The 12,459-nt window shown below is 43.5% G+C and overlaps 1 protein-coding gene across 1 annotated transcript; it reads left to right on the top strand.

Annotated features, from left to right (window-relative positions):
- The first annotated feature begins 306 nt into the window (after nt 1-306).
- On the top strand, nt 307-11,220 carry LOC130596564 (eukaryotic translation initiation factor 3 subunit B-like). The gene is made up of 2 exons (XM_057404319.1): nt 307-852; nt 11,167-11,220. The coding sequence occupies exons 1-2, from the start codon at nt 307-309 to the stop codon at nt 11,218-11,220; spliced, it is 600 nt and encodes a 199-aa protein (XP_057260302.1).
- Nucleotides 11,221-12,459: the final 1,239 nt, after the last annotated feature.

Below are 12,459 nucleotides of genomic sequence, written 5' to 3'. Positions count from 1 at the left end.
GCTGGCTTGCTGACAGGGGCTTAAACCACGACAGTTGGTTTTGGCACCCAACATGGGGCACAAAGGGTTGAGATAACGACAGATCTGACCGGATTAATAGTCACTTATCACAATGCTGATTTATTGGCTCTCAAAGTTGTTTCTCTTGATCTCACAGTTTCAGAATGTTGTACCTTACTTAGAGCTGTACGGCCGGTGTTTGCTGTGTTAGTGTTTATCAGGTGTGGGCCTTGGACTAAGGTTCTTGTCTCACTGTACTCTATGGCAATTACTTGTAATACGGGCGGGCTCCAGCAGCAGGGTGGGATGGACGTGGCTGTGGACTTGTACCTGGCCATCCCGCTGCTCTTCGCTGTCCTGGCCCTCATCCTCACCTCCGTCTTTGTGAGGCCTCAGGGAGCCGAAGAGGTGTGGTCGTGGGAGTTGGTGGCAGCAGAAGCAGCCCGGGAGAGCAGCCCTGGGGACCAAGCAGCGGTGGGAGCGGGGCTGGAGCCTGGCAGGGAGCGGCTGCCGGTGGAGGAGGTCGGGGCTGCTGAGCAGTGGGAGGAGGCTGTGGAGAAGCAGAGTCCCGATGCCAAGCCCAGCCCCGCGGCAGCCGAGAACATCCCCCAGCAGCCTCCCACCGAGCCCCACGAGCCCGAGCCCCAGGAGGATGTGGAAAGCAAGATACCACCTTCGGGAGCCTCAGTTGGGTCCAGCCTCGGGCACCTAGAACAAGTGGAGGATGCAGGAGACCACGCAGCATTTCCCACCAAGGCAGAGGAGGAAGATCTGGACTCAGGAAAAGAGAAGCTGGTGGTGGGAGAGCCGGCAAGCACAGCAGCTGCACCAGCCCCAGTGACAAGTACAGCAGCATCAACTGAGAGTTCTGAAGGTTTTGAATGGCCTTTGAGTAACTTTGGGACCTGCCTACTGATTGTAATGGGGATCAGCATGTTGGCACACATACAGACTGTGTTCTACCCACAACCATTTTGTGTGATCTCGAAATTTAAGCAGAGTCGGGTTTGGGTCTTGTCTAGGGTTAGACTACAATATAGGAGGACCAGGAGATTTTCCCCATGGCTGGACAGTCATGAGTTGCAGGGTGTGTGGGACAGTATGAGCAAGTATCTAGGCCAGTGGGCCCCTCCAGTGCTTTGGAAGCGTTGCAGATGGAAGGCAGCTGTATGGAATCCCCAGTGAGAAGTTGCAGACTGCTGAAGGGGAGGTCGAATTACTTTGAGCCTGGTGGGCCCTTGACACTTAAGGCCATCAGGGCAGAGATGCAACATACAGATGGACTCATGATCGAGGGGTGAACTTAACAATGGACACTATTTCCCAGGTTATTCACAAGTGTGAACACTGCACACAGCCTCTCCTGCCCTGAAAGACTGTTACAAAAGATGGAACGCAACATCATTGGCCAAACGGACTCAGCAGGTTTATAGGGATCGGTCCATGCATTAAGGAATGATCTCTTTCTCTCTATCTGTGTGTGTATGTGGATGTATATATGTAAAAGTGATGGTATACTGAAAATGTGGGATCTGAGCATGACGTGAATGGTATGGAATAATGGTTGGATACTGTCCTGGGTTCAGCAATAGCAGTCATTTTTTCTTCTTCTTAGTAGCTGGTGCAGCACTGTGTTTTTGACTTTCAGCCTAGGAACAGCGCTGATAACACCGATGTTTTTAGTTACTGCTCAGATGTTTAGACTGACCAAGGACTTTGTCAGCCTCAGGCTCTGCCAGGGAGGAGGGGAAGCTGGGAGGAAGCAGAGACAGGACACCTGACCCAAACTAGCCAAAGAAGTATTCCATACCACAGCATGTCATGCCCACTATATAAACTGGGGGCAGTTACCCGGAAGGGCTAGTTCAGTGCTGGGTGTGGCCAGTTACTGGTCAGCGGGTGTTGAGGTGTTGTATTTTCTTCCCTTGTTATTTCCTTTATCATTATTATTATTGGTGGCAGCAGTAGTGATTTCTGTTATATCTTAGTTTCTAAACTGTTCTTATCTCAACCCGTGCGAATTTAATTCCCCTTTCGATTCTCCTCCCCATCCCTCTGGGGGGGGTTGGAAGGGAAGAAAGAGTTGTGGGGGGGAAGAGAGAAACTGTGTGGCTGGCTTTCTGACAGGGCTTAAAACATGGCAGTTCGCAAAACACCCATTAATACTGTTTGTCAGCCTTTTAGAGGCTGTAAACCTTATCTCTGTTAGAAATCCCATAGCTATAGAATAGTTCTTGGTGGTGATACACCAAATCTCCTGGTGTACCTACCAATTCATGAGCCATGCATGTCTTATTTTACTGAATTTAATAAAAAAAAGGGAAAAGTTACAAATATTTATGGTCTATAGATGTATTCCTAGGTAAGACACTGCTGTTCTTGATGAGTCATAACAGGACCAGACCAGTGACTTAAAGGAAAAAGGGTACCCAATAGCCAGTTGAGGCCACCAGGGGTTTTCCTGACGCTTCCAGTGTGGGACATTCCTGGGAGAAGGGCTCCATTATCCACTTGCTATTGCCACCCATGGCAAGTTTTCACAGACAGTTGGTGACTTTGTCCTCCCACATTTCTCCTCAATCCTTATAATCTCCATCTTGTAGATGTATGTAATTACTCCTTGTGGAAGGACTAATACTTCTCTGGATCTTATGCATTATCAAACAATATTCACATTTTCTCTACCTGTTTTTATTTGAGGTCCCCTCTTGTGAAGGATCCTAAGAAGACCCTTGTCTACCTAGCATGGCAAGCACTCTGCAGCTGTGGCATGTGGCTGAAACACATCCAAGCTCTTCACCAGAGTAATTTCAGGTGCTGTGTCTGGGGCGTATTCTGTGCCATGAGCCTCCTGCATAACTCTGGACCAAGAGTTCCTCAGTTTTGAGCTCAGAGCTTTGTCCTTGACAATGTTCTGTGTTGGTTTTAGGTTGCAGGGCTCAGTCAGTGTCTGCTCTTCTTCTCAAATTTGCAGACGCTGCTATATAGATGAACTCACTGTGCTGAGCATGACTGACCTCAGCTTCTCCTTGTCAGCACCTTATCTCCTGCCTCTGCTCCCACAGAAGCCCACAGCTTGCCCCACATCTGCCCTCCAACTTAAGACTTGAGCTATGCTACTGCTGATGTCCTACACAGAGGACAATTCTTAGGTCTGATGAATGCTCAGTTCCCTCCCTGTGCTTGTTCCCTCCCTGTGCTTGTTCCCTCCCTGTGCTGAATCAGAAGAGAAAAATCTCTTGCTTTTCTGCTGTGGAGGACTGTGTCCAGGTAAGGATTCCTTCCACAGCAGACCCACCACTACTCCTTGTCTACATCCTTGCAAAAAGGTCACAGACTTAACAGACTTCTTATCTGTGCATGAAACAAACATGGGAATGCCAAAGTGGTGTGATGATCAGAAGTTGGGAATTGGGTGAAATGTCCGCCAAAACCAAGAAAAGTTTGAATACTTAACTCCCCCCTCCTATGACATATACAGAAGCATTCTGGGGAAAGGTGACCTCCAGGCACTCCCAATCTTGCTGTTGTAGCAGAAGGATATCTAGAGTAGACATAGTGGAAGGTCAGCCTGTAGATTTGATGTCTTAACTAGAGTTGGTACCTGAATGTATAAATGCCCAAGCCATATTCCAATGACTGGAAGCAGTTAAGGGTTGCTGCATGCAGTTCAATGTCTTCCAATCTGTTTTGCTTTTTAGATTAAGTCCATATCCTAGGACTGTGAAGTAACCAACTTGTAATCCCTTTTCATGTACATATAATGACAGATCTTCAGTACAGACGCTCATGTTGATCTTTGTTGTAGCAGAGTGACACAGTATAAAAAGAGGTCTTCTCAAGCAAAGGTTTTCATGGAATAATAATAAGTGGGACTGGAAACAAAGATGCCCTCATGAGGTCACCTAGTCAATATTCTGCCCCAGTTATACCTAAATGATTCCTGACAGATGTTTGTCTAGCTCTTATTTTTCTTATCCCAGCATGCTTTTATTCTCTGGCTGAACTTATTCTGTTAAGAATCAGGCAGGCACTATCAAGTCCCATAAAAGGTTAAAAGTTCTCTTTGAATAAGAGGCAGTGCATTGTAAGACAAATTATGTACAGCAGAAAAGGGAGAACTTCAGAAGAGAAAAGATCTGAACTAGAAACTGCTGTCATGACTAAAAGGTCTTTAAAATTAAACAGATAAACATTACACCATATACTGAGGTTTTTAAAAATCCTTAATAAACTAAATCCAAAATTAAAAAAAAAAAAATTATACTCCAGATGATGTTAATAATGTGTACCATGTCCTATACAAATCTCACAGGAATTATTAAATGAAACTCTTGGCTGAAAGACACCATACAAATGCACAGTATTACTGCTAGAAAGAACTGTATAGAAAAGTTTTTCGAATTATGTTGTTATAAGTGTTTTAATGAGCACGCTTACTTCTTCGTATCTGACTAGCTTTTGCATTCCTCACAAACACTATGTTTCCCACAAATCCAGAAATCCTTTTCTGGGTGCTGACTGAAGCCTGGGAAACATTTAGATCTACAGCATCCACTGCAAAGCAACACTAGAGCTATGCAGGTTCTCTGGAATTATATATTTTTGTCACAAAATCCCTTGCCTGTGATGCATTAAGGGTCAACCAGAAAGTGCATTGGACTTGCAGAAATTGCAGGCATGCTGCAGAGGGCACTATTTACCAAAAAAAAAAAAAAATATGAAGTACATCTCCAATTTTTTATCCCCCAGGTCCACAGATCTGGGAATGCCTGCTCTACGAGTTTTCTCAGGATAATGTATGTCCACTATTTTCTATTTTTTTTTCCACGAAAAACAATATTTACTAAGATGATATTATCTGACACAATATTACATCTGAGACAGGCAGTTTTTATACTTTAAATTTATTCTGGTCTGCAATAAATTGCTGTGAAATGAAATAAAGTCAAGCTGTAATCTCACAGAGACTAACATTATACTGTAGTTTTCCACAAAAAAAACCAACACTAATAAAATGAGTGAACAAGATAAGATGGTCAAGATCACTGTTTTAATGTTCTCAGAAAAGATGAGCATATCACAACCTGCATGTACACAAGGTATTTTGAATGTTAATTTAAATGCAGCCATCCTTTCTGGTAACAATCTACATATTGTAAACTCCATTATGGGTGCTACACAATAAACAAATTCAGTAATTTCATGGGAATTAGGAGGGAGGTGGGAAGATAATCAGGTAAGAGAATGTGTTGTAAGACATGGAATTCCCAATATCAGTATATCACAGTATTCTAGTCAGACCCCCGCTGCATATTTTAACACAGTAGGTAGCTTTAAAAATTATTTATGAGACTTGCAGAGCACTTAGTATACCAAAGAATGGACAAATCATTTCTGCTCAGTATATACTTACGCTAAATTCTCACTGGTATATCTCACAAGCTTAAGATAAACTTCTTCTTTTTTTGTCTGTCTGAGGAAAGCAATACAAATGTGATAGCAACAAGTGTCGGGCGTTTAGTCGCTCAGCACCAATGCACTTCCCTAGGGCTGGGAAAGTTTCCTCTTTTGGCTCTACAGCTATGCAACACGATGAAAGCTACCCCATTTTGTCAGCAGGAATTTTCCAGCAGCTTTTTGGTGGGGTTTTTTTTGATTGAATTAAAACTGGGGAAACATGCAAACAGATGAGTTTTATGAGTGTTAGTTTGAAAGGAACTCATATCTCCAAATCAGGTTACATTGGTCAGATCTTTAAGTGTTGTTAATAAACTCTGAGAATGAAGTTCTAATGTAGCCTGGAGACTGTAGCAGACTCTCTGTCTTGGTACTCCTGCCTCCAGCTCCGAGGCAACAACACAAGAGGGACATGGAGCTGTTGGAGTGAGTCCAGAGGAGGCCACAGAGGTGCTGTGAGGGCTGGAGCAGCTCTGCTTTGGAGACAGGCTGAGAGAGCTCGCTGGTTCAACCCAGAGAACAGAAGGCTCCACGGAGACCTTGTTGTGGCCTTTGACTGTATAAAAGTGGGTTATATGAAAGATGGAGACTTATAGCAAGGCCTGTAGTGGCAGGACAAGAGGCAATGGTTTAAACTAAAAGTGGGTAGATTTAGATTTGAGATACGGAAGAAATTTTTAATAGTGAGTTTGGTGAGGCAGTAACACAGGTTGCCCACAGATGCTGCAGCTGCCCCATTCCTGGCAGTGGTCAAGGCCAGGTTGCAAGGGGCCTGGAGCAACCTGGTCTAGTGGAAGGTATCCTGCTGGTTGCAGGGGGTTGGAACTGGATAAGCTTTAAGGTCCCTTCCAACACAAACCAGCCTGTGATTCTGTGATCATATAAATCAGGAAAATCTAAATGTTTACCCAGTCACAAGACATAAACTCCACAACTAATTACCATGCTTCCTCCACAGCTAATTACCATGCTTGCTACAAGTCCTGTAAAACAGCCAAAACCAAACATGTAGTAGATAGCCTCGCCTTGCAGAAGACCATGCCACTTGCTTTAGTTGCTGGCAGTGTGATTGGTTTAACAACCACATCTGGTGAGATCTCCGGAGATGGAGATGGAGCATGCATTTCTTCAAGCAATGCAGTAAGAAGTGCCAGCTATGTAACTTGTGTCATTTGTTGTATTCTGTTAATAGGAGTAATTCAGCAGCTGAGGAAGAGAAGCCAGCACAAAATCATATCCATTTATTACTGGAGCACAATATAAGTTCCTTGTGCCTCACAAAAATTTACTACTTCTTGTTCATCCTTACTCCATCAAACATCTATAACACATGTTCACCATTTTTTCCTTACTTTTTGCTGCATGAAGATAATAAAGCGTTATATAGTTCTCATCATATGAAGATTTCTGATGATTTTAGCAGCGTTAAAACAAGCAAACAAACAAAAAGTCAAACTTGTCTGGGAACTGTGTTGGTTGTTATAAAGGAAAAAAGGTGATTTGCCTCAGATGAGGAAAGGGTTTTCTTTTTGACTGTTGCAGGAAGCAATAAAAACTGATGTACTGACTTGTTAGAGTGAAACATGTCTACATTTAAGAATGCTTTCAGCAGATACTTGTAAGATCATTCTGACAGTAACAATGGCATAACTATGCAAATGGTACAACAGTAAGCGAACTTATTTTTAAGCAGTGGAATAAAAGATACGTAAATGCATAAGAGTGATAAGTAAATCTGTGCACACATGAAAAATACCTTTTTTAGATACTTTAGAAGGATGGCTGCTGTGCAGCTTCCTCCAGGATGAAACCTTTCATGTGAGTTATTTGTCTCATTCTGCCATGAAGGGCACTGTGAGAACAACAGACAGAAAAATGCTTGAGAGATTTCCCTTTGTAACAATACAGCTTCAGTTTTAGTAATGGAGTGCTAACATCTTGGTTTTATTTCTGCTTTAAACTCTGACTCTCTCTAACAATAGGTTGACTTTGTGAGCACCTACAGTACTCAGAAATGAGGACAGAAAGGTATTCATCCTGTATAACCACAGCCTAAGCTGACAGTCAACAATATCTACAGTACCTCCTGTGCTATATGCAGCTGAGATAATTTGGTCAGGGATTTATAACTGACAATGTGTGTATACTATTTCTTTCTGAGGAAATGAACCCATATTTAAGCAGCAGAAATAAACCATTGGTCAGGAATTGAGAGAGGACTTCAGAAGTCATCTAGTCATGCTGCTAAAGCAGGATGCAAGTGCTTGTTCAAGAGCTGTTAAGAGTGGACACAGCAGGTCTGCCAGCTCCTGACCAGTGGACAATAAATGTCCCATGTTAAGTTAGCTGGGGGAATCTTTGCAGAGACTGAACAGTTTTGTTTGTCAAACACGAGCTGGCTTTGTACCCTCTTAATTTTGTTTTGGCAATCTTTGTAAGTAAGGGGTCATGATGATTCTAAATCTTATAAACTTTCATTAAAGATGATTCTAAATCTTATAAACTTACATAAAGTAAGATCCGTGGTATAATCAGAGAAGTGATAACAACTTATTTCCATTCCTTTTGCTAAAGTGAGGGAAGAACAGACTTGCACAGCTCTAGCTCAGCAGCAAAACCCCAGAGGTCCCTGGCTTTGCAAAGGCAGACATCCAGGCCCTTTTATTGTCTCATTCCAGAAGGGTGGTTGGACATGCTCCCAGAATTTACTGCAGGCTGCTAATTGCCTGGAGGAGAAATTCTGTGGGTGAATTTTACATGCAATGACAATTGATCAAGTGATCAAGTCTGGCAGTGATATTGTTGATACATTCTGACATCTAAATTACATACTTCATGCTCAGTCTCTTACCAGCATTTCTCCCTTTACTTTTAAAAAGTGCATTTGCTAATAGCTGACTACTGACACACTCCACTAGATGCTATTGCTTGTGAAGCAGATCTCCTTGTTCTCTAACATGATGAGAAACAGTGAACACTCAAGTGTGAAGCAGAACACCTTCTAACAGTTCTGTTGTGTGCTCTCCATGCAACATGTGCTGCTACAAGCTTTAAGCAGGCTCTTAGCTAAGAACAACCCATTTCTTGATGTAAGATGGAAGACCACCACTGATGAAACACATACAATCCAAGAAAAACAGCAAAACACAGTAGATCAGTGAACTGCACATGGCATGACAGAGTCTTTAGAAAGGTTCAGGGGGAAATTTTATCAGTTAATACAGCTTTACGGGGAGCCAAGGATAAGATTAGATACTCTAAAAGTATGAATACTTTTAGATACTCTAAAAGTACAAAATCATAGTATAGTTAGAGTTGGAAGGGACCTTAAGGTCATGTAGTTCCAAACCCCCCTGCCATGGGCAGGAACACCTTACACTAAACCATGTCGCCCAAGGTTCTGTCCAACCTAGCCTTGAACACCACCAGGGACAGAGCATTCACAACCTCCCTGGGCAACCCATTGTGGTGCCTCACCATCCTAACAGTAAAGAATTTCTTTCTTATATCCAATCTAAACTTCCCCTGCGTAAGTCTTAACCCATTACCCCTTGTCCTATCACTACAGTCTCTAATGAAGAGTCCCTCTCCAGCATCCCTATAGGCCCCCTTCAGATACTGGAAGGCTGCTATGAGGTCTCCACGCAGCCTTCTCTTCTCCAGGCTGAACAGCCACAACTCACCCAGCCTGTCTTCATATAGGAGGTGCTCCAGTCCCCTGATCATCCTCGTGGCCCTCCTCTGGACTTCTTCCAACAGTTCCATGTCCTTCTTATGTTGAGGACACCAGAACTGCACACAAGACTCCAGGTGAGGTCTCACAAGAGCAGAGTAGAGGGGCAGGATCACCTCCTTTGACCTGCTGGTCACACTCCTTTTGATGCAGCCCAGGATACGGTTGGCTTTCTGGGCTGCGAGCACACACTGAAGTCGGCTCATGTTCATTTTCTCATTGACGAGCACCTCCAAGTCCTTCTCCGCAGGGCTGCTCTGAATCTCTTCTCTGCCCAACCTGCCCCTGTGCCTGGGATTGCTCCAACCCAGGTGTAGGACCTTGCACTTGTCATGGTTAAACTTCATCAGGTTGGCATCAGCCCACCTCACAAGTGTGTCAAGGTCCCCCTGGATGGCATTCCTTCCCTCCAGCATATCAACTGAACCACACAGCTCCAGGATTTTGCTAGGCACAGAGGCGAGACTGACTGGTCTGTAGTTCCCTGGATCATCCATTTTCCCCTTCTTGAAAATGTGGGTGATATTACCCTTTTGCCAGTTGTCAGGAACTTAACATATCACATAAACACTGGGCAGCTTCCTGCTCTTCAGGAAATACTGTCTACAGTACTGTGACACCCAAACCATAACTGGGGAAAACATACCATGAGCATACCTTCAAATAACACTTTTTCCCCTGACTGACTATATTTACCATGAGACATAGTTGTCACCTACAACCGGTACGTATAGTTCTTCCAATTTGCTAATTTTCTGGTAGAAGGTATTTGCCTTGCAGTTAACTGGGATGTCACATTCAGTGAGTTTTGCATTTTCTTCCTTCTTATCTGTACTTCAGCCACTAGCCTTGATTCAAGTCATCAGTTCTGCCTCAACTCACTCACAACATTTCTCATCAACTACATTTTCCCCGTGCATGGAGACCATCTTCCATGGTCCATGGATGACCATGTTCTGCAAACATAACTGTATTGCAATTATTTGGATTTTGAAGAAACACTGCAGATTAAATGTGATTTTATTCTGAAGGTATTCTTCTTTACTTTTCTGACTGAAATGATTCCAGATTCCATTTGGGTGATTATTCAAATTCCAGGAAAGAGAAGTGTAACCTGTATGCATCATTTTTTGATGATCTGTAATTGAATATCTTGATCCCTCATGCTGCCATCTATCTCTGCAATTGTGTTGGGAAAAATACTGTAGGATGGGTCTGTATGAAAATGTTAAATACGACAAATGTGACAGGCTTCTGTGCTCTCCATGGGACTTGCTTGCCTCACTTTATATTAGAGGTTAATTGTTGTTAGAAGCTGCTTTTTGCTTTTGCTGCTCACTGTCTTGCTTATCATCTTACTCTGCTGTGCCCAGGAACATTTTAATTACAGCTATGGCAAAGTGCCTGGGCTGGCAGATGACAAGGCTGTTTCTGTAAAGCTTTATTGGACAGGCTGGAACTCCACTGTGAATTTGAATTGAAGGGACTATGACCTGTGGATGAGTCCATGTGGGAGCAGGACATCCTGAAGCATCTATGGCCATGTATAAGCCCATGCCAGAGAAGGTAAATCCCTGGAGGGACTGCAGCCATGGTTAAGGCCATGTCAGAGCAGGTTTGTTTCTGAAGAGACTGTGGCTGTGGGTAACGCCTGATTGAAACAGGTTTACCCTTAAAGGCATTGTGGCTCATGGAGAAGGCAACATTGTGAGCAGGTGAACCCCAGAGTGACTGTGGCTGTGGATAAGTCTATGCCACATCAGGTATACCCCTGCGGCTAGTAGACAAGTCTCCGCTTGGAGCAGGAACACCCCTAAAAGACTGCAGTCTGTAAATAAGTCAATGCCAGTTCCAGGGAACAAGTTCATTGCAATGTTAAACCTCATAACCTGACTCAAAGGGAGCAGGGCTAGAGACTGCAATGGATATACCTTTCAATTGTTGTAATTCACGATTTGAATTGTGTGTTATAGGTATTACTACAGCAGGAACCTCCTGAACCAATGGAAAACAAGCCTTACAAGTAGCAGTGGAAGAGCAGGAGTGCTCTGAGCCGGCTTTGATGCCCAGTAACAACAAGCAACGCAGCACTGCTTCTGTCCTAAGAGACCCGATGGACTCAAAGTCATGGACTAAATGAACTCAATGGACATTTTGTGGACGTTTAGACATTTTACAGTTACTTCACAGGGTTGGTTCATAGACTAAGGGAATAATATCTGTGTATTGTATCAAAGATTAGGAATGGTGGTTAGTGACAATGTATTGGATAGTGTGGGACCTGAGAATGATATAAATATTATGAAATAAGGGATGGAGAATATGCTGGTTTTGGCTGGAGCAGAGTTAATATTCTTTATAGCAGCTAGCATGAGCTACATTCTGGATTTGAACTGGAAACAGTGCTGTGTGGAAACACAGGGATGTTTTCATTATTGCTGATCAGTGCTCATACAGAGCCATAATCAAGAGAGATGACCCCAACTGACCCTGGATATCCCAGACTGTAGGACATCATGCTCAGCATATAGAGCTGGGGAAGAAGGAGGCAGAGGGAGGATGTTTGGAGTGATGGTGGTGGTCTTCCAAAGTCACAATTATGTGTGATGGAGCCCTGCTGTGCTGGAGATGGCTGAACTGCCTGACCATGGAAAGTGGTGAATGGATTCTTTGTTTTGCTCTGGTTGTGTGTATGGCTTTTTCTTTACCTATTAAGTTGTCTTTATCTTAACCCATGAGTTTTCTCCTTCTCATGATCCTCTGCCCCATTCTGTCATGGTGGGGAGTAAGTGGCTGTGTAGTGCTTAGTTGCTGGCTGGGGTTAAACCATGACACATGCATATGAGCTAATCAGGAAATCCTAAACACTGTGGGCAACCACCTCACAGTGATGCCATGTTTTGCCTTGAAAGTTAACTTCTGCTTGCATGTCCATATATACCAAGTATTTGCTGTAGAAAAGGTCAGGCCAAGCCAAACTCTAAAACAGGCAGAGTAGAGAATGAGAGAGACTAGTAACAACTCAGTGCAATGCCTGGCTGTTAGATTATCTGAAATTCAACCTCATTTTCCTAAGGGAGTCCTTTGGGAATGAACTGGATTCACAGACCAGCTTGTCCTCTCTCAAGGAAGCAGTGATAAACCTTGGCACAGAGGGCTGTAATCCGTATTTCCCATTACTGGCAGGTGTGAAACAAGCTGACATTTCATGAAGTGTTCTGTAATCCTTCTGGGATGAACAAAAACATTCTGTAAGTAGGATAATC

Source organism: Pezoporus wallicus, unplaced genomic scaffold (genome assembly GCF_028554395.1).
Source record: "Pezoporus wallicus isolate ANWC-B61680 ecotype Strahan unplaced genomic scaffold, APGP_CSIRO_Pwel_v1 contig_4322, whole genome shotgun sequence".
Classification (NCBI taxonomy): Eukaryota; Metazoa; Chordata; class Aves; order Psittaciformes; family Psittacidae; genus Pezoporus; species Pezoporus wallicus.
The sequence above is the reverse complement of the archived record's forward strand: the minus strand, read 5'-3'. Positions and strand labels throughout refer to the sequence as shown.

Excerpts from the sequence above, each read along its gene's own strand:
- LOC130596564 (XM_057404319.1), top strand. The coding sequence starts at position 307 with ATGGACGTGGCTGTGGACTTGTACCTGGCCATCCCGCTGCTCTTCGCT. Across the intron at positions 853-11,166 it reads CCCCAGTGACAAGTACAGCA|GTATTACTACAGCAGGAACC; the intron begins GCATCAACTGAG and ends TGTGTGTTATAG.